The following is a 22,705-nucleotide window of genomic DNA, read 5'->3' on the forward strand; positions in this document are numbered from 1 at the left end:
GCCTTTGGGCACTCTCTATGGATGGTGGCCTTTATCTCTAGCCTATGCCTTCCTTATTGGGTTATACTTGTTCCTTCTCTTTAAATATCCTGTACCCTGTGTTAGGCCTTCCTGGTGGTAACTGCAGGCAGTGATCATGATAAAGTCGAGTCATCTCCTTCGAGTTTAGCATCCTCTGGTTGCCACTCTGCATTGCTTGAACGTAGGCTCAGGGGACAGTACTCTGGGGTTCTGCCCCAACCACCTTAGTCTGGTTCATACTCAGCTGCCCGACAGCTGCCAAAAGCATGAGTCTCACCCCTGTGCCCTTTGTGAACTGCAGGCAAGTATTCACGTTTTCTGTAAGTCAACACCACCAGGCTTCCCTGTGATTTTGATTCTATGGGTAGATAGTGCTAATGAGTGTGAGGATTTCTGAAACTAATAGTTCATCTCCCAAATTACTAAACAACTAAAGCATACCACACCTATGAGAATGGCCAAAATCTAAGACACCAAATGCTGGCAAGGGCGTGGAGTGATGGGAACTCTCACTCGTTGCTGGAGGGAATGTGAAGTTGTGCAGCCATTTTGGAAGACAGTTTTACAGTTTCTTACAAAACCAGACATATTCTTACCATACAATTCAGCAATTGTGCTTTTTGGCATGTACCCAAATGAACTGAAAACTCATATCCATACAAAACCCTGCACATGGACATTTATAGCAACTGTATAATTACCCAAACGTGGAAGCCACCAAGATGTCCCTCTGTAAGTGAATGGATAAACTGTGGTAAATCTAGACAATGGAATGTTATTCGGCACTAGAAAGAAATTAGCTATCAAGCCATGAAAAAACAGAGAAGAACCTTAAATGCACATTACTGAGTGAAAGGAGCCAATCTGAAAAGGCTATATGCTCTGTGGTTCCAACTATGTGACCTTCTGGAAAAGGCAAAACTATGGAGACAGTGGTTGCCAGTGGGGTGGGAGGAGGAGAGATGAACAGGAGGAACCTAGGGGAGTTGTAGGGCAGTGAAACTATTCTGTACATTACTCTGAAGGGGGATTCACATCATTATACATCTGTTCAAACCCATAGAATGTATAACAGCAGAGTGACTCTTAATGTAAACTATGGACTTTGGGTCAAAATGCCGTGTCAATGTGGGTTCATCAATTGTATCACATGTACTGCTGTAGTGGGGAATGCTGTTAGCAGGTGAGGTTGTGAGTATGTAGGATCAGGGGCTATATGGGAATTCTCTACCTTTCACTCAATTTTGCTATGACTCTAAAACTGCTCTATAAATAAAGTTTATTAATTAAAAACAAAACCACAAATACCTAAAGCATATGTTGACCAGCTCCCTTTCCCTCCACAGAGCTAGGATGCCTCATTCCCCAGTGCTTCCCCTGTCCTGGAAGTGCAGTGATGAGAACTGGTTTCAAAAAAAAAAAAAGAGGAGAGCAGAGGGGAGGAGAAATGGAAAGGGGAGGAGAGGGGAGGCATGGGGGGGAGGGGGAAGGGAGGAGAGAGGAGGTAAGTGGGGAGGAGAAAGGAGAGCAGGGGAGGGAAAGAGGGGAGGGAAGAGAGAAAGGAAAAAGAGAGAAAAGACTATACTGCAATTTGAAGGTTAAGTTCCATGTGCCTGAATCCAGAGGAGCGTGCACCAGGTTTTGCAGGAACCCTGTACTTGGTTCCGGTTCTGACTATGCCACAAACCAGTTATGTGACCTTGGGCAAGTCCCTTTTTCATCAGTTTCCTCATTTCTAAACTAAGCGAGTTGTGATAAAAATCCCTTCCCTCCTCCATCTGGCTGTGATTCAGCCTTCTGACAACAGGATGGGTGTGGGCGAACCTGCTCTTGGCCAGCAGGTGGCAGCACTGGCTCCTTACTGTGGCTGCAGCCAAACGAACCATTCCTGGTCACGCTCTGGAGGCTTTTGTCTTCAGACCTGCAGCCTCAGCACTTAGCACCACTGCGGCGCCCCTCGTTACCTACAGGAAGCTTCCAGCATGACGTCCTCGGGGCATCCTGGATAGAATTATTTTTAGGAGAAGGCAGACATAAATAATCCACGAAGGCTTCAGGAACAGGAATAAAAAAGTGATGATCTTTTAAAAATATTTATTTTTGTCACGACCCCCATGCCTGTCAACTCAAGGGTAAAGGTATTGTTCTCATTCTGTATTTCTCGCACTAAGACCAGTGTGCCTGCATAAACAGTAAGTCTTCAGAAAGTGTAAATTAATAAGTTCATTAAATAATATTTTCTTTTTTTTTTTGAGATGGAGTTTCGCTCTTTTTGCCCAGGCTGGAGTGCAATGGTGTGATCTCGGCTCACCACAACCTCTGCATCCCAGGTTCAAGCGATTCTCCTGCCTCAGCCTCCTGAGTAGCTGGGATTACAGGCGTGTGCCACCATGCCCAGTTAATTTTTGTATTTTTAGTAGAGACAGTGTTTCACCGTGTTGGCCAGGCTGGTCTCCAACTCCTGACCACAGGTAATCCACCCGCCTTGGCCTCCCAAAGTGTTAGGATTACAGGCATGAGCCACCACACCTGGCCAATAATATTTTCATTTGATCATTTCAAGCTGACTCTTACAGACTACCTTAGAAGTAGAAACCTAATATTTATTGAATGAGTAAACAATATGGAGGTAAACAAAAATTACTTAACATCAACTATACTAGTCAGGCTCTGCACTAGGGTTACAATGAGAAGTAAGAAACACTCTGCATGGTGGTTACCGATGTGGGCCTGGGACCTCACTGGACTGGATCCAGTTGCTGCTTCTTTGTGTCCTTGGGTAAGTTATTTAACCTCTTTGTGCTTTCTTTCCCTTGTTTGTAAAATGGGGATAATAATAGTATCCACCTCATAAGGTTGTTGTGGGTTAAGGGTGATAAGGTTTGGCTCTGTGTCCCCACCCAACTCTCATCTCGAGTTGTGATCCTTAGTGTTGGAGGAGAGGCTAGGTGAGAGGTGATTGGATCATGGGGGCAAGTTTCCCCCATGCTGTTCTCATGATAGTGAGTTCTCACGAGATCTGATGGTTTAAAAATGTTTGGCACTTCCACCCTCACTCTCTCTCTCCTGGTCTTCCATGGTAAGAAGGTACTTGCTTCTCCTTCGGCCATTGTAAGTTTCCTGAGGCCTCCCAGTCATGCTTCCTATTAACCCTGTGGAATTGTGAGTCAGTTAAACCTCTTTTGTTCTGAAATTACCTCCTCTCAGATAGTTTTTAATAGCAGTGTAAGAATGGATTAATACAACAGGTAAAGCACTCAGAATTCCGCTGGGGGAACAGATCATTAAAACGCATAGCTATGAAGAGGCCTGGCATGCACCCTAACCTGGCTTTAGAAGGCTGGAGAAAGCTTCCTGAGAGAGGAAACAGGACTCAGCCAGGTGAAGAGCTTTACAGATTTGGGACACAGCGTTTGGTGCTGGAGAAGTTTTGGAGCCTGGGTCCTCCCACTTGGTCTGGCTGGAGCTCTCCTCAGCAGGGGGACGTGTGTGTGATGACTAGAGGGTGGACAGGAGCTGCATGCCCTCAGGCCTTATGGGCCAGGTGGTAGAGTTTGGGACCTTATCCTGCCAGCAGTAGGAGGCACTGAATGACTTTCCCAAGGAAGTGCATGGACCATATTTCTGTTTTAGAAAGCCTATCACTCTTGGCCAGGCATGGTGGCTCACATCTATAACCCCTGCATTTGGGAGGCTGAGAAGGATTGCTTGAATCCAAGAGTTAGTTACCAGTGTGGACAACATAGTGAGGCCCCATCTCTTTCATTAAAAAAAAAAGTACGGTCGGGTGTGGTGGCTTACGCCTGTAATCCCAGTACTTTGGGAGCCGAGGCAGGTAGATCACTTGAGGTCAGGAGTTCAAGACCAGCCTGGCCTACATTGTGAAACCCTATCTCTACTAAAAATACCAAAAAAAAAAAAAAAAAAAAAAAAAAATTAGCCGGCTGTGGTGACACACACCTGTAATCCCAGCTACTTGGGAGCCAGGAGAATTGCTTGAACCCAGGAGGCGGAGGTTGCAGTGAGCTGAGATCGTGCCACTGCCCTCCTGCCTGGGCAACGGAGGGAGACTTCGTCAAAAAAAAAAACAAAAAAAAAGTAGAAGGACCACCATTCTTTATCCAGAATGGGTTAGAAGACAGCTGAGTCAAGATGAAGACTGGGAGATAGTTGCTGTTGCAAGCTTGGAATTAGGGTGGCCTGCAAGAAAGAAGTATCAGTGGAGACAGAGATGAAGGCGTTGATTTGACAGATAATGGAAGAAGAACATATTGAAATCAGAGGTGGACTTTTTAAGGAGGATGCTCAAAATTAACAAACACATTCAGAGAGGCTAAGTAAACTAAGGACTGAACAATTTCAAGCATTTGCGTGGTTCTCGTTACTTGCTAAATGGACTGTTATGTTTGTCCCTCCTGCTGCACTCCGAACCCCAGCCTTTCACCCCCACCTTTCCCCGGTTGCCTGCTCATGACGTTTCCTATCTGTTAATGGTACCAGCCCCTGCGGTCAAGACTCCTCCAATCCCAGAGCCAGTCATATTTTGCCAATGCTCTTGAACATCTTCCTACATATTTCTTACATCCCTCCTATCCTCTTATTCCCATTGCTGCTGAAAAACCATTTCCTTCATCTCTGACTGAGCTCTGGAATGGCCACATAATTAAGTGGTCTCCTGATTTCAAATTTCCATCTGATTTCAGATTTTCAGCCATTGGTAGGATAAGCTTGCTAAAATACCAATCCCCATTTATTACCGTACTTCAAATCTGGCCTTCAGGTTACATACTGATTTCTTAGCCTGGAAGGTGGGCTTTTAAGGCCTGGCTCAACCCAAATCCCCATACTGCAACCACACTGGCCCCACTCTCCTACCCTGAACCCTTGTGACCCGTTGCTCCAGCTGGAATGTCTGTGCCAGAGTCTTTCACATGCTTCTGCCTCAAAGCGCCTGCTTCTGACTGCTATGGGTTGGGTTTATCAGTTGGTCCCTGTTTTTCCCCCAGGCTCTTCCAGGACTGCCACTGTTTGGGGCTGTCTCCTCTTTGAGCTCATCAATGGCAGGGATTCTGTTGCTCTCATCTTTATCTTTAATTTATTTTTAGTTTTTGGAGACAGGGTCTCGTTTTGTCACCCAGTCTGGAGTGCAGCGGCACAATGATCATAGCTTACTGTAGGCTTGACCTCCCAGGCTCAAGTGATCCTCCCATCTCACCCTCCCGCCCTTGCCCCCAGCCCCCACCGCCCACTATCCTTGAGTAGCTAGGGCTAATTTTTAAATTCTTTCTAGAGGTAGAGGCCTCATTATGTAACCCAGGTTGGTCTCAAACTCCTGGGCTCAAACAGTCCTCCCACTTTGGCTTCTCAAAGTGCTGGGATTACAGGCGTGAGCCATCATGCCCAGCCAGCCCTCATCTTTATATCCCAGAACTTGGCATAAGGTCAAAGCTTAGAAGACCTTCAGCAAGCTCTATCTTGTTCTCAGATGCATCGTAGCACTTTGCAATGTGTGGGACATCATAGGCTATAAATTATATTGAGTGAGTAAAGAGTGTATGCTGTCTACCCACCAGATGTTTGTCTATAACGCGTCTGGATGTTCCTATCTGAGAAAAAGCCTTAGTCTTTTACTTGTAAGCTATTCCTGAAGAAGGTTGCCTCAGCAGGGGAAAACTTTCTGAAAAGCTTGCTCAAGTACCTGGATCCCAAAAATGTCAAGCATCTGTGGAACACACAGTTCCCAGCAGCCAGCAAGTCCCACACTGCTCAGTGTCCTGCAGCCAAGGAAGCTGAACTGAGCTCATGGGGTTACAGGAAGATGAAACAACACTGCCTCACTGGCAAGGAGATCACACTGCTGAGTGCTGCCTGAGTCCCTCTGACACACCAGGCTCTTGGAGAGGAGGTCGTGGTAATCATTTAATGCTGACTAATTGAGGTTGAGCAAGAGAGAAAAATACCCGAGGGAGATACATGAAATAAACTTAGGAGGAGAGCTTGTACTTGGCTGGAAATAACTGGCCTTCTTCCATATCCTCTCTAAAAAATACCATAAGAGAAAGTAAAAAATTTGTGGTTTCTGTTGTAAATTGTGTTAATTCAAATTAATTTCAAGCTTTTAGATTATAGTTCTATGGCTACCCATCACACCTCCTCCTCCCATCAGTAGGCATGCATTAAAGTCACGGCAAAATGCAGGTTCTTCTGGTAGAGACAGAGAGGTCATATGAAGGAGGATAGAGAAATAGGAGCAGCTTAGCCAATGTAGTACCTGTGCATTAGACTAATATCTAATCTGTTACTAAGCACTAATTTGACATCCTGGAATCACAAGAATTGGATAACTACATATTGATAAAAGCGTTTGCCTCTCCAGCCTGATATATTTTCTCTTATATATTAGTAACTCCCTTCTCATCCAAGTTGGTATCATTCTGTGCTATAGAAACATCTCAGTTCAACCTTCGGTGGTTTTGTTTTGGCATGTTACGGTTAATGGAGATAGGCACAGACCTACACTGTACTATATGGCAGCCACTGGCTACATGTGGCCATTTAATTTTGTTCGTTTGTTTGTTTTAGACAGGGGATTCTGCTGGGCCGGCAAGATCATGGACAAGGTTTTGTAAAATGTTCCACATTCTTTTTTTTTTTTTTTGAGACGGAGTCTCGCTTGTCGCCCAGGCTGGAGTACAATGGCACGATCTCAGCTCACTGCAACCTCCACCTCCTGGGTTCAAGGGATTCTCCCCCCTCAGCCTCCCGAGTAGCTGGGACTACAGGAGCGTGCCGCCGCCCTCGGCTAATTTTTTGTATTTTTAGTAGAGATGGGGTTTCACCATGTTGACCAGGCTGGTCTTGAACTCCTGACCTCAAGTGATCCACCTGCCTCGGCCTCCCAAATTGCTGGGATTACAGGCGTGAGCCACTGCACCCGGCCAAATGTTCCACATTCCTATGAGTCTATTGTACATTCTAAGAGATTCCCTACAACATATATTTAAAAGTTCTTTCTTTTAAAGGAAACTTTGTAATTTAAAAAATAATTCTATTCAAAGGCAGAGAAAGAACCAAGAATGTACTCTAGTATTGAAATTCAGTTTCCTTGGAGTCCTTATCAGAGAATGAGAAACCTCAGGCCTTAAGATGGTTTTTAGCTGTTCTATTCCCCACTCCCATAGCAGAGCAGTGACTCAGGTATAAATACCTGAAATTACTTAATGCCCCAAAGGGCAAAGTAACCAGAATTTTGTCAGCCCCACAGCACAGAGGGCAAGGCTTGAAAGCAAATCTGCACAACATCCTCTTCACAGAGGTAGGGAGATTTTAAAAAACAAACAAACAAACAAACAAACCAACCCAGCCCTTCCTTATATTCTGGAACACTAAAGGCCAGCTCCACAAAGCCCACAGTGAAGAAATGGATGGACAAACAAATCCAAAAGCCTGAGCCAAGAAGGGACAATAGCTTCACATCCTGTTTGCAGGAGGAAATGGAAGCTGGAAGCAGCAGTTCCCTACGGACCCCTTTGAGCTTTACATCTATGTTTTCTTCTTTGCAAACACAGCCAGGTCTCCCGTGGATTCTAGAGCTCCCTCCTGCCTTCCACTCCCAGTTGTTTTTCTAACAACCCAAGACTCAGTCAAACTTGAGAGCAGCCAGTGTGCTCTGTGGCCAGCTCCTGATGGCTTTAGGAAGGATGTGAGGAGGGCAGGGGAGCTTGCGAGCCACTTTCATCGCTCTCAGATATTAGATCCCATTTCCAAGGCCAAGGATGTGACTGACTCTGGGTTGCTTCTCTGAGCCTGCAAATTATTTGGCGTTTTTTCCTTAATAGCTCATGAAGGCAAATGACAATTACAGCACTACTTGTAATAGACAATAACAAAACAACTGGAAACAACCTATCCAGAAGTTCAGAAATGGTTTAAAATGCAAAGGCTGGGTGCGGTGGCTTATGCCTGTAATCCCAGCACTTTGGGAGGCCGAAGTGGGCGGATCACCCCAAGTTGGGAGTTCGAGACCAGCCTGACCAACATGGAGAAACCCTGTCTCTACTAAAAATACAAAATTAGCAGGGCGCATGGTGACGCATGCCTGTAATCCCAGCTTGGGAGGCTGAGGCAGGAGAATCGCTTGAACTTGGGAGGTGGAGGTTGTGGTGAGCTGAGATCACACCATTGCACTCCAGCCTGGGCAACAAGAGCGAAACTCTGTTTAAAAGAGAGAGAAAAAAAGAAATGGTTTAAAATATTCCAGCGCATCTACAAAAGACAAAGTCCTGTAGGTGCTATTATCTAATGACCTAGTTCTTCATGCTGAAACTTCTCTGCCATAATGCTAAGGGAAGAAAGCAAACTGCAGAGCACCATGATCCCATTTTGGGTTTAAAAATACGCAAAAAAAAAAAAAAAAAAAAAAAAAACTTTACCAGAACTATGTTTGGATCCTGACTGGAAGAAACCGCCTGTAAAATGCCATTTTTTAAGACAAGGGAAACTTGAATACTAACTGGGTAATAATATATAAAACCAAGGATTTTGTTTTTAAAAAATGTGTTTTAGAACAGGTTTTTGTTAAATGTGACAAGATATTGTGATTATGTAAGAAAATGTCCACATTTTAAAAAGATGCACAGTGAAGAATGTAGGGGTGCACTTAAATGATTTTAGGATTTGTTTTAAAATAATTCAGAAAAGAGGAAAAAAGAAAAAAGGGGCTGGATAAAATAAGTATTGAAGGTAAGTATATACAGGTTGATTTTACTATTCTCTCTTCTTTTGTATATGTTTACATTTTTCTTTTTTTACCATCTCACCAATTTAATAAAAAGTAGAAAATTCAATCAATCATCAGTCAATCTTTTCATTTCCAAAAGGATCAAATAACCTATGGGGCATAATAGGATCTATTCTTTTAATGTCTTCAAGGAACAACCAGAACATTTTCAGCAATTTTCAGTATGATGATACAAATAATTGAAACAATTATCTTTCAAGTTTCCTGTCTAACTGGGTATTTCAAACAAAAATGCTAATATTGCTGAAGTGAGTTGATACATGCTCTGAAATCCCCACATCACTTGACACCTCTGGGAAATTTAAGTGGCCTTCATATTTCAAGCTCATTAATACCAGTGAAAATCATACCTGCAATAACAGAGATGAACTTTCAGCACATAGGAACCTGGCTTTCCATCACTGATGAACAAGGTGTAACAGAAAGGTGACTCTAGGCTGTATGTGAGTTGTAATTCCTGTCATGTAGTTTTGTTACACTCAGCCAGTCATATACTTTTATTTTCACCTCTTTTGGGCAACCATAGGAATTTGTGAAATGGTTTTTGTGGAGTCAAGAGTAAGTCTGTGGTTGGCATTATGAATCTCTCTGATGCCATGGCCAGAATCTCTGCCTACCTACTTTCTCTATCTAAATCAGGATACATCTATTATTGTATCACTGGAAAAAACTGAGACAGATCATAGAGCTGAACATAATCCAAGATACACATAAAGCTATGAGTAAAGTTAATGTACAAAGTGTATATGGAGTGTACAATCTGTATACAGTGGTAGAAAGTGACCCACAAATTTGGCTAGGACCTAGAGAGTAGCAAAAGCAAAGAGACAAATACAATCAGTGACAAGTCAGTGCACACGACTAGTACCAAACAAAATTTTCATAAGAAACAGTTTTCCTGGTGTATTACTTGTTTTCACGCTGCTATAAAAAATACCTGGGACTGAAGGCCAGGTGTGGTGGCTCACGCCTGTAATCCCAACACTTTGGGAGGCCAAGGCGGGTAGATCACCTGAGGTCAGGAGTTCGAGACCAGCCTGGCCAACATGGTGAAACCTTATCTCCACTACAATACAAAAAAAAAATTAGCCGGGAATGGTGGCGCATGCCTGTAATCCCAGCTACCCAGGAGGCTGAGGCAGGAGAATCGCTTGAACCCAGGAGGTGGAGAATGCAGTGAGCCTAGATCGTGCTACTACACTCCAGCCTGGGCGACAGAGTGAGACTCCATCTCAAAAAACAAACAAACAAAAAAACAAAAACAAAACCTCAAGACTGGGTAATTTATGAAGAAAAGAGGTTTAATTGGCTCACCGTTCTGCAGGTTACACAGGAAGCATAGGGTCTTTGGCTTCTGGTGAGGCCTCAGGAAGCTTCCAAACATGGCGGAAGGCAAAGGGGGAGTGAAGCTTCTCATGAGGCGTCTCACGTGGCGGGAGGAGGAGTGAGAGAGCAAAGTGGGAGGGTGCTGCATACTTTTAAACAACCAGGTCCCGTGAGAACTCACAATCACGAGAACAGTACCAAGGAGGACGGTGCTAAACCATTCATTAGAAATCTACCCCCTGTGATCCAATCACCTCCCACCAGGCCTCACCTCCAACGCTGGGTATCACAATTCGACAGATTTAGGCTGCGACACAGATCTCAACCATATCATCTGGTATTAAATCCAGAGAGATATTTGTGCTGTGGGTCTTTATAAAATTGAAAAATGTATGACAGGGAACAACGTTCTCAAAGCCATGCTGGCAGTAAAGTACAATAAGTAGCTAGTTTCCTAGGACTCTTTTTTATGACATACTTCAATGTAGGCTGATAGAATTATGTCAAAGGGGGTGGGCATGGTGGCTCACACCGGTAATCCCAGCATTTTGGGAGACTGAGGTGGGCATCTCTACTAAAAATACAAAAGATTAGCCAGGTGTGGTGGCACGTGCCTGTAATGCCAGCTACTGGGGAGGCTGAGGTGGGAGAATCGCTGGAACCTAGGAGGTGGAGGTTGCCGTGAGCCAAGATCACGCCACTGCACTCCAGCCTGGATGACAGAGCAAGACTGTCTAAAAAAAAATTTTTTTTCAAATTATGTCAAAGGGTAATTTCATTAAAGTAATTCTACAAAAAAACAAAATATATTGAAATTGTTCATAAAATATCTTGACTATGCAAGAGGAAAGTGCAGGGGAGAACCTGCCATAAAAGCAGATGGTTGGTTCCTACCACCAGCTCTACCAATGCCACAGATGCCACTTTCCTCTCCGTGGCTGCTCCCTTGCCTTCCCTACACAGTGGGAGGGTTAAGTCAGTGGTTCCCCAGTCCAGTTAGCACAGGAACTACCCAGAGGGGTCAGAAGGGAGCCAACTGGGGTAAGAGAGTATCTGAGTTTCTTCTAAACACTGCTCAACTCAGCTCCCTCAGGGGTGGAAGCTGCTCTCATAAATAATAAGTCCATCTTTGGTTGGCAAGGCCCTTGTGTAGCTTGGAAACCAAAGCCCCAGCAGGTGGATGCCCTCCGACAGTTAGTGCTGACTTGGATGGAATTGCAGAGATGACAAAAATGTGATTCCATCACTCACTGCTGCCCTTGTGTGCTGAAGGAAGCATCCCTTTTCTTTTTGTCACATCACGCAAGATGGATGCTGTTCATATGTGAGAATTACTCCCAGGGGAGTTCCGGCCAGCTGTAACTCGTCCTCTCCCACTCAAGAACGCATTAGGTTTTGCAAGCCCAAAGTTATGCAAGGCGGGGGCTCATTGTGAATCCATGGTAATTTATAAAATTACGAAGTCACTGCAAAGCCTCAATGTTTTATTAGTAACACATTATTTGTAACATAGTTCTCAGCAAATTAAGTCACCATATTGTCTTCCAGACTGAGGTTAAAGCTCTCAGACATCTGTGCCTACCACCCAGACTACACTACCCTTTCAAGTTCCTAAGGGACTCCCTAACCAGCTCCTAAGGGACTGGGAGAAAATTGCAACTGCATTTCAGGAGCACAGCACATTTATTTGAGTAAGGAAGCAGTTTGGTACTTCCTTTTGGTGTGAGAGGCCACAGGGCATAGTGGTTAGGAACAAGGCTTTGGATCAAACAGCGGCCCCAGGCCCAGCCCCTCTTCTCTATTCCTTTATTAGCTAAGTGGCCCTGGGTAAGCCATATAATCTTTCAAACAATGAGATTAAGATTAGTACAATTACTATTAACTCACAGAAATAATAGAGCAAGAAATGCAAAGTGCCTGGCTCACACCAAGTATTTGGTAACTACTAGTTACTTCCATTCATGTCACGTGTCACCTCCACCCTGTGACAAGCTCCTGGAGGAGCGTTATCTTCTTTGTTTTGTTTCTTTATGCTTAGCACAGTGCTTGGCACAGGATTGTTCTCAGTGTAGGTTGCTGAATGGATGAATGCTTCCACCCACTCATCCATCCAGGTAACATGCATTGAGCAGCTAAGTGCCAGGTGCTGTTCCTCTTACTGCAGACGGAGCAGTGAACAAAACAGCAAGGTTCTGGCCTCTTGTTAACTATGTTCTAGTGGGGGAGAACAGACAAGTGTGTACTGGGAAAGAGCGAGAGAAACAGAGTAACTAGAGCAGAATTGAGGGTGCCAGGAAGGCTGAGGTGGTGGGGTGGGGGGCTTGCTCTTTTATATATCACAAAAGGTCTCCCTGAGGAGGTAACATTTGAGCAGAGGCTTAAAGGAAGTCAGAGAGCAAACCACAGGAATATCGGCAGAAGGCGTGCTTCAGGCCCAGGGAACAGCATGTGCAACGGCCCAGAAGCAGGCACACGGACGGCATTTTTGAAGAAAAGAAGGCAGGTGTAGCTGGAATGATATGAGTGAAAGGCATATCTCTTTTTCTATTCTGGTCAAAATGAGCACACAACACAATCCAGAAATTGAAAAAGATGTATTAAAATATTCACAAAAATACAACTGAAGATCAAAAAATAATAATGAGCTTGATGGTTTTTCCCTAGCTGATACATTTCCATTGAAAAACTACAGATAGTTTGAAATTTCAATCTCTAAGTAATGCCTTTTGAGTGCTCCCGTACAAAATTAGCGCATAATTTTAAGACGACCCTTTTTGCCAGGACGAAGACATGGAGAGGGCAGATCTGCCCTTTAGGCAACCCTAGTTTGTTATCTGCAACCAGGCAAGGAGTGCTGAGGCACAGGCAAAAGGGGAGACAAAAGGGCTGCAGGGGTGGGTGTGCGGGGCTTGGGAAGAGGTCCTGCCCTGAGAGGCTCATCTCAGTGTGAGCAGCTTCCTTCAGGGAAACCTGTCCTGGCAGAGTGCCATGCTGGCAGCTGCCCTTGCCTGGGGGGAAGGTTGGTGAGAACTGGTGAGGATTCTCTGCCAGAATGCCAGGGCGCTGACAGAGTTTGAGGTGTCTGGTTGGGCAGGAGACCAAGAACTCGGGCTGGGGAAGGGAGTGGTAAGGGAGGAAAAGGCCTCCAGGCGTCATTCGAGTTGAGTGGCCCCCACAGCACCAGCTTCACCAACACATGGTCCCGGCACCACAAGAAGAAGCGAAGGCTCTTGCTCTCAGGGAGCTCTGAAATGTTTCATTTATTCACAGGAACTGTTGAGAAACGAGTGAAAAAACAATGCCCCTTTTCTCTGTAAAAAACGACTGTAAGGAAACATGACACAGGCCTGTCTACAATGTGTGTCCTCTGTACCTGAAGCACAACCTTGGTCAGCTATGTGGTTTTCGCGGTGGCAAAGGCTCCCCAGGAGTCTCAGCTTGAAGGGTGGTGACAATCTCAACACCCTTCCCCTCCAAACACACATACGAGGGCTTCCAAAGGCTCCTATAGTTTTCAAAATAGATGCCCAAAAAGTTTTAGGATGCAAGGCAGAGTTGACCACTTTGTGGAAATGTCTCAGGGCCAGCACTGTGTCACTGTGTGTCACTCTCTTGGGCTGGGCCTATGAACATGGAAGGCAGCAGGGCAGGCATTTTTTTCTCCATTACACACAGAACACAGAGCAGACGCTGCCCAGCTTCAGATGTGTGTGGTGACCAAACCTGATCCCTGTTGACTCACACAGACGTGGCATGTAAGGTGGAGCGTTACAAGAATAACAAAAATAGCTCCTCAAAAAACAAAAGGCTTCACGTGTGGGACAGCATTAGTTTTGAAGCTCATATGCCCTTTATCTTACCACCTTGTGCACACCTCGAAATCTCAATCCTGTTTTATTCCCTTTATGAATTCTTTTGGAACTCAGCCTTCAAACATCCCCAGAAGATGACAAGATGAGAAGAAAAAGCAGCAGCTCATAATGGACTCCAAACTAGAGGGGAGAAAAAGTAACATTGCCCCTCACTCCCACTCACCCCAAACACGTTCTGCAGACCATCTAGACAGTATTCTTCCCATAACTGTGGGCTTTCGGACAATTTTAAAAGGGGGGAAATTAAAAAAAAAACAAAACAAAATTCAGAAAATGGGAAAAATGACAACCTAAGTGTTGAATGATCTTCACCACACTTTCCATTCCCAGTAAAAAGTAAAAACTCATAGATTTTAAGTGGGGTGGGGAGTAGTGAATAGGAGAAAACAAGTTTTAGGGAAGGACAGCCAAACTGTCTAATCTAGTCTCTCATTAACCTCAACAGTCTTTGAGGCACCATGAAGCTGTTATAAAGCCATGACTGATGCTGCCTATTGCTGGAAGCATGACTGACGCTTTATAAAGAAGGTGATTCTTGCCAGCTGCAGTGGTGCAACTAGTTTGTTCCAGCTACTTGGGAGGCTGAGGAGGGAGAATCACTTGGGCCCAAGAGTTCAAGGCTAGTCTGGGCAACATGGTGAGACTCTACCTCAAAAAAAAAAAAAAAAAAAAAAAAAGGCAAAAGAAGGTGATTCTCTAGAGAGCGAGCCCTGGGAGATTGGAGAGTGGCAACATAATGATCCCATTTCTGCCTACTTAGAAGGAAAGAAACTCCTCTCCTTTAGCTGTATGGTGACTGTTATTTCAAGCAGAAAGGACATCAGCAAAGAACAAAACCGATACCTTTTACTCTCCATGTTACAGAAGTTCTCAAGCAAAGCTTGGATTTTCTACTTAATCAGTATTGATCCAACGGTGTCCAAAATGAAGTGACCTTCGGCATTTATCCTTTGCTAATCTTGCTATTATGAATCCAGAAATTGATACGACACATTTCAAGGGTGCAAACTTAAAGTGAGTCTACACAACATGTAAGGCTAACAACTGCCCCATATTTTAGTGTGAAAAACTTCAAAAAAACTTCTCAAATTGTTTTCAAGTGGCATAGCCAATGGGTATTTTTTAAAAGCTGCAGACAAATAAATGGTACTGTTACTGTGCTAAAGGCCACCCTGGGTAAGCTTCCATCATAGCATCTCCATCCTCCAACTACAATAAATGCTAAGACTGATTAAGCCCTTAGATTAAAAGGCCATGTCTACTGGAAATACTACAGGATCTGCTATTGTCTCCATTAAGGCAAACCATTTCTAAATGATGGTGAAAGGAATGTTTCTGAAATCTCCCAATTGTAAATGACCTGAAAAGAAAGTACAAAAACAGCAAGACAATGGGTACATATGTAGAATCATACCATCTTTTCATCATGCAACACTGGCTCCTCACATCAGGAAGACTAAATAGAATATTTATACATATCCTTTGTACACATCTTTCTCTCCCTCTGTGAGTACACATGTACTTGTCCTTGCCTGGGTCTCCAAGGCTACATGTGGTAATGGGCTACATTTTCTGCACAAGAGTCCAGTTTGGTTTTGTTTCTTGCTGAGGATATGTTCTAGGTATTCTCTTAATTCTTTCGGATATCCGCATACACCACAGACTCTGACTTGTTAATCTTGTCACTATGATGTCCGCCGGAGTGGTCTAACTGTGCATATATGACTGGGCCCTGGAAAAGGGAAGCAGAAGGATTAGAGGACTGAAAAAGCTGGTGGTTCCTTCAGCTACAGGCATAGAAGCAATGATTAACGTGATCACATCAGGGTTCCAAATCAAAGACTTCCCTCTTGAATGTCTTCAGGAAGACTTCTTATGGATGATACGTCCAGGACTGACTTTGAAACAAGATTGGACATACGTTGACAATAGTTAAAGCAAGTACATGGGGCTTTGTTACATTATTCTTTCAAACCTTTTTGATGTTTGAAAATTTCTGTAATAATATATTCCTTCTTAGGAATATCTCTTATCTTAATAGCTATCACAGAATTCCTCAGCTCTTATAATTGGGATAAGAGTCTTAAGGACTAAGATGGGAACTTCCACCCACCTGAGACCTACAGAAATCATGAGCTTCAGAATAATCAATCCATGCAAGAAACCAACATATTTGGTGCCACCCAAAGATACAATCAATTTGATCTGGTCACGTTATACAAATAGGTATAGTTTTAAACAAATAGTTTAAAAGCATTTCAAATATTCTTCAATACAACTACTTACAGCATAATTCTTTTAGTCTGAGCCTATTGTGACCAATACAAATATTGCTTCCTTGATTTTTAATATCAGATAACTGTTCTTCCTGTTTTAAAATAAAATTAAAAAGAAAAAACAAAAAGCCACAATCTACACAGATATAAAGAAAAACCCTAAATGGAGTAAAGTAGAAAAGATCCTCTTCTTAGCCTCAGCAGTAAGGAAGAGGTTACAATTCCAGGGAATTGTCAGGGTCCCATTCAGGAGAGCAAGGGAAGGTTGGGTGGCCTGGGGGCAGAGCAAATTCCCTAACTGTTGGGGGAAGAGGTCAGATAGGTGGCTGCACTTCATGACTCTTTCAGTCCAGACTCTTAAAATTGTAAACAACAACAAAATAGCCCTGGTTTTAAAAGAAAAATTTAATATTACCCAATGTCAACTTTTCTCCCAATCTAGGGGAACTCTCCTTGAGAAGTCTAATAATGTGCTTAAGCTTTCACCTTTGAAATCATAAGTTCAGTAGCCAAAAGCACATGGTTTAAAATAAACACACTTACCCTCATCCAGGAGCCCTAACAACCTGTGTCCTTAGTATGTAACCTGGGGTTCTGTGGAGTTCAGGTACTCCAACGTCTACAGAAGGGACAGGCCCAGTTGTAAGGGCTATACAATGGTGCATCTAAAAGCGGAGTTAGAAAATAACACTCGAGGACTAGATCCATTTGAATGTTGGCAGATCTGCGGTCTGAACTATGATATCGTCTTTGTTGAACCTTAGAGAAGAGCACTGGTCACGTGGCCCTGGGCACATTTGTAAATTTCTAAGCACAAGTTTCTTCATCTCTAAAATGGTACTACTAATAATATCTACATTTTTGTTTTTTGTTGTTATGAAAATTAAATAAGATGATACCTATAACTTAGGCAGTGTCTCACAGATAGTACTTAATACATGTTAGTTATTATTATGAATGTCTTGTTACACAAACATACTTTAAAATGCACTGAGGTAACTGGTCAAGTAAATTAAATAGTCAAACTCTGTGTGTTTATCTTTAGTCTACAATGGCTGTCATAGGTAATATTAACAGATCACATGGTTAATAATCATACAGACCCTCTATATTCATCTCAGAAAGCTGCAAGTTAAATGCTAACCCCACCAAAAAACAAAAGGAAGTTAAAAAGACTGTTTTCGGCTGGGCGCGGTGGATCACGCCTGAAATCCCAGCACTTTGGGAGGCCGAGGCAGGCGGATCATGAGTTCAGGAGATCGAGACCATCCTTGCTAACATGGTGAAACCCCATCTCTACTAAAAATACAAAAAAATTAGCCGGGCATGGTGGCGGGCGCCTGGAGTCCCAGCTACTCGGGAGGCTGAGGCAGGAGAATGGTGTGAACCCAGGGGGCAGAGCTTACAGTGAGCTGAAATCGCGCCACTGCACTTCAGCCTGGGTGACAGAGCGAGACTCCGTCTCAAAAACACACACAAAAAAGACTGTTTTCTACTAGGAACAGAATTAAACTAACTGTTCCCTGGTAACAGCTATTTCCAAGAATAGGACAGACCTCCCAACATTAAATTATATAAATTCTTAGATAATAAAACCCCATATTATAATTCCTAAAAACTCACTAGGAGTTTTAGGGTATGTTCATGGGAGAAGGGGTTTACAATGTGTGACTGACTGCACAAATGGCTACAAACTCTTTCCTTCACTGCATCTTACTCTTTGCAACATAATGCTGTAGGTCCTTCCATCAAGAGTAGAAATCTGTTTCTCTACCCCTTGAATCTGGGCTGATCTTGTGATCAGCTCTAACAGAATAAGGCAGCAGCGATGCTGTGCAGTTTCCACACCCAGACCTCAACAGACCTCACCACTTCCACTCTCTTACTGATCTTGGGACCCACACAGCCACCACTACCATGTGAAGAAGCCAAAGTCAGCCTGATGGCTGATGAGAGACACATGGCCCAGATGTCCTCTGTCTGCCTGGCCAACAGCCTGCCAATGGTTAGACTGTAAGTGAGACCACTGTAGACTGTCCAGCTACCAGTCAACCTTCTAGCCACTGCAGATGCACAAGTGAGTCAGCAGAGATCAGCTGAGCTCATCCAGACCAGAATCTGCTCAACCAATCCACAGAATGGGGAGCCAAATAAATAGTGCGTGTTTTAAGCCACTATATTTTGGGGGGTTTGTTATGTGACAGTAGATAATTGATACACTATGTGAGTAGAAAAGAATGAGAACAGAGAAAGTAAAGAGGAAAAAGAACATAGAATTATCGTTTAGTCTATAAATGTTAAAATATCAATGAGGTCTTTCATGTGAGACAGTATTGTCTTTCATGTCAAAAGAATACAACTATCTCTTGAAAGTAAATGGGAAAACATTGAAGAAATCCCTTCCTGCTGGTTGACTTGGTATTCTTCAAACTGTTTACCACTGCCTGATGTTATCCTCATTCCTCTTCCCCCTTAGAATATAATAAGGTCTTAAGTCAGGGACTTTGTTAACTTCCTAGAACTTGGCAGAACATAGGTGCTAGATGAAGGGATGGATGAAAGAAAGGATGCAGAGAAATTGCGGATGTAGGTAGAGATTGGGGTCTGCTGACAGATCTAGCTCAATCTAGAACACCTCTATAAAGTCTGATTCTGAGTGCTATTTAGAGGTGGAAGGAGCCCTGAGTCTCTATGGAACATGCCTCAGCACCTCGATTTTGAGGGCAAATGAGGCTGCTCAGGACTTCAAGAGGATCCACTGAACCACGATCAACTTTGAAATGAACCCACCATTGCTAAGACGTTCACTTTTGGGTATAATAAAGAAGGAAAACAACAACAAAACCTACATTAACCTAGCTGTTTTACTCTATCTCTTGGTACTCACCCTCCCCACCCTCCACTTTATTTATTTATTTATCTTTGCTTTTACACAAAGAATTACAACAATAAAGTGAAAAATTGGTCTGAACATGTTTTCAACTACTTTCTACATGAATAGGCCTTAGCTATTGAAAATGTTTCAAGAAACACATTGCTTAATATAGGCCTATTATTTTAGTTACAACTAGAGATAAAATTACCTCTGAAGTTCACTTGTACCAAAATTAATTATTTATTCCAATAAAAAAACCATACTGGTGAAGGTTGGGGGAGAAGGTCCAGGAAGAAAGGATTCTAGAAAAGCAAACAGACCTGCTTCTAACTACAAATTAACTGCTCAGGAGTCATTACGTTGTGTCCTGTAGCACACCTTTCACAGTCTCTGTAGCCTGTAGCCCTACTTGATTTGATTCTAGTCCTTCAGGTGTTAGAGGAATCATCCCCAACATCCTAGCACAAATCACTAAGAAAGAACATCTATTTTTACCATATGCTCATTGACTACTGACAGAACACCTTTTTTTAGTATTTATTTCACTGTTTTTTAAGTAAAATATAAATATGAAACACAGCTATGTATTATGACTTTCTTTGAGATAAATGAGACAAATGCTGATTATCAAAGTGGAGGTGAAAAAAATTGAACAGACAGGATAAAATATACATGTGCCTTAGAACCAGACAGATCTGGCTCAGCCACTAACTACTGACCTTGAGCAAGTGACTTGCCTAACTAAGCCTCAGTTTCTTCATGTGTAAAATAGAGACAACAGAAGAACTTACCCTGGAGGACTGTTGTGAGGACTAAAGGAAAAACGCACATAACTACTTCTTGAAACATTACCCTATCTATGCTATGCACTATAGTTGACAAATACATAAATATTCCATTCAATCACTGTTTAACAACATAACCCGAAAACCTACCTTTTGCATACAAAGCATCAACGATATCCAGAAAAGGATCTAGAAAACCAACTATTCATCAAATACATATAGAAAAATTACTTTATACCAATCTCATTCAAAACCAAGCTTCACAAAGAAAAAATTTTTTCTTATTTTTTCCCCAGTGCCTTAACACTCTAAACTCTAGGTAGTGCCTATCTAACACCTTCCCAACCCAGCCTCCCACTCCACTTGGCTGGAAGAGCCCTAATTTGGTTCTGGTCTTTATTCTCCCTTTGCTCAGGTAGATGACCCCACCTTCCTCTGCCCTAAGAGTGAATCAGAATGGCATCAGCTTCTAAGCCACAATGCTGGAAGCCAGAACAATCAGCAATGACTCAAAATGCTGAAGGAAAATGATTTCCAACCTGGAATCCTATCCCACCAGATTCGCGATCAAGTTTGAGGGAGGAGAATAAAGACAATTTTAAAGGTGTTAAAAACATATTAATTATCTCACAGTTTTACAGGTCAGAAGTCTGAAATGTGTTTCAGACTTGAAATGTGCTAAGATCAAGGTGTCAATAGGACTGCGTGCCTTCCACAGGCTCTAGGAGAGAATCTGTCTCCTTGCTTTTTCCAGCTTCTGGAAGCTGCCTGTATTCCTTGGCTATGAGTCCTTCATATACTTCATCAGCAGTATAGCATCTTCCAGTCTCTCCCCGATGCTTACCCTTCTGCCTCCCTCTTCTAAGGACCTTTATGGTTACAATGGAGCCACCCAGATAACCCAAGAAAATCTCCCTATCTCAAGGCAATTTAATCACATCTGCCAAGTCCTTTTTGATGCGTAAGATAACATATCCTAAAGAATCCAGAGATTAGAATGTGGACCTCTTTGTGGGGCCATTATACAGTCTACCATTCAAGTTCTCAGAATTTTTTTACCTCCTGTGCATTTTTTCTCACTGGGTTGGTAGTATCCAAGACACAGGCAGAAGAAATACAAACCTCAGGAGTAAATATATTTTAAATGAAGACTCAATCAATTCGTACAAAGTGCCAAGAACATAAATACAGTCTTCAAGTTATAAAACACCCATGAGATGAGAAAATAGCCACCATTAGCAAGAAATATAGACAAAAACCGTAGTCAGATCAATAAAGACTACAGACACTGGAATTATCAGTTTTGAGGTATAAAATAAGAATATTTAATATGCTTAAATAAGATAGTTGAAAATATGAAGTTATAAGGAACTATCAAAATTAGCCAGGTATATTTAAAAAAGAACCAAATAAAATTTCTAGAAAATAAACCTGTAATATGAAATTGAAGTTTAAAAACTTTAAAAAGGGGCTAAACAGTAGACTAGTCACAGCTAAGGAATTAGTGAATGAAGGCAGATGAAGAAATTATGCAGAAAATGGCAGAAAGACAATACAATGAAAGATATGCAAGAGAGGCTAAGAGACTTAGAGCATAGAGAAAGTATAACACACATATAATCAGAGTTCCATAAAAAGATAAATAGATAAAATGCAGAAAGGAAAAATTCAAAGAGATTGTGACTGGAAATTTTTTAGAATTTATTAAAGACATCAACCTTAAGACTCAGGAGGTCCAGTGAAATTACAAGCAGATGCAACAAGGGATAATCTATAATTAAATAGTATATAAAATGCCAAACACCAAAGGCATAAAGAAGATCTGAAAAGCAGCCAGAGAGAAGAGACAGATTACCTACAGGGAAACAATGAGAATGTCAGCTGATTTTTCCACAGCTCTTCTCTTTATTAATTCTATCTGTTTATGCTGGGTTTAATTTGCTCTTCTCTTTCTAGTTTCTTCAGACAGAAGCCTAGATCATCAATGTTAGACCTTTATTTTTTTCTAATACAAACAGTTAATGCTACAAATCTTCAAAGCACTTCTTTAGCTATATCTCACAAATTTTGATATGTTGTTATTTTCACTCAGTTCAAAATATTTTCTAATTTTTCTTGTGACTTCTTGTTTTACTCATGGGTTGTTCAATTTTGAAATATTTGAGTCTTTCCTATCTTTCTGTTGATTTCTGTTTAATTCCATTGTGGCCAGAGAACGTACTCTATATGATTCCAACCCTTTTAAATTTAATGAGAATTGTTTTATGGCCCAGAATATGGTCTATATTTGGTTAATTTTCATGTGTACTTAAAAAGAGTAAGAATTCTGCTCTTGATGGAAGGAGTGTTTTATAAATGTCTATTAGCTCAAACTGGTTTCAGTGTTAAGTCTTCCACATCTTTTTTGATTTTCTGTAAACCTGTTCAACCAACTGCTGAGAAAGGAGTGTTGAAACCTCCAACTATGATTGTGAATATGTCAATTTCTCCTTTCAATTCTCTTAGTTTTACTTCACTTACTTTCAAGCTCTATTATTAGAAGTATAAATATTTAGGATTATGTCTTCTTTATGAGTAGATCACTTTGTCATCATAAAAAGTCTGTCTTTATCTCTGGTTCTATTTCTTGTACTGAAGCCTATTCTGATATTATTACCACCCAAATTTCTCTTGATTAGTGTTAATGTAGCGTATCATTTCCATCCTCTTACTGTTTAAAAAATGTGGTAAAATATACATAACATAAAAAT

At 42.2% G+C, this 22,705-nt stretch overlaps 1 protein-coding gene across 2 annotated transcripts in view; it reads right to left on the reverse strand.

Moving 5' to 3' along the window:
• Positions 1–12,722: 12,722 nt before the first annotated feature.
• The window catches only part of MPZL1 (myelin protein zero like 1), a 70,292-nt gene continuing 60,309 nt past the window's right edge, over positions 12,723–22,705 (reverse strand). For both annotated transcript variants that reach the window (XM_024249305.3, XM_002809830.5), the window contains one exon: positions 12,723–15,751. In XM_024249305.3, coding sequence (XP_024105073.1) covers positions 15,727–15,751 — 25 coding nt within the window. In that variant the 3' untranslated portion in view covers positions 12,723–15,726. The remainder of the gene's footprint in view (positions 15,752–22,705) is intronic.

Source organism: Pongo abelii, chromosome 1 (genome assembly GCF_028885655.2).
Source record: "Pongo abelii isolate AG06213 chromosome 1, NHGRI_mPonAbe1-v2.0_pri, whole genome shotgun sequence".
NCBI lineage: Eukaryota > Metazoa > Chordata > Mammalia > Primates > Hominidae > Pongo > Pongo abelii.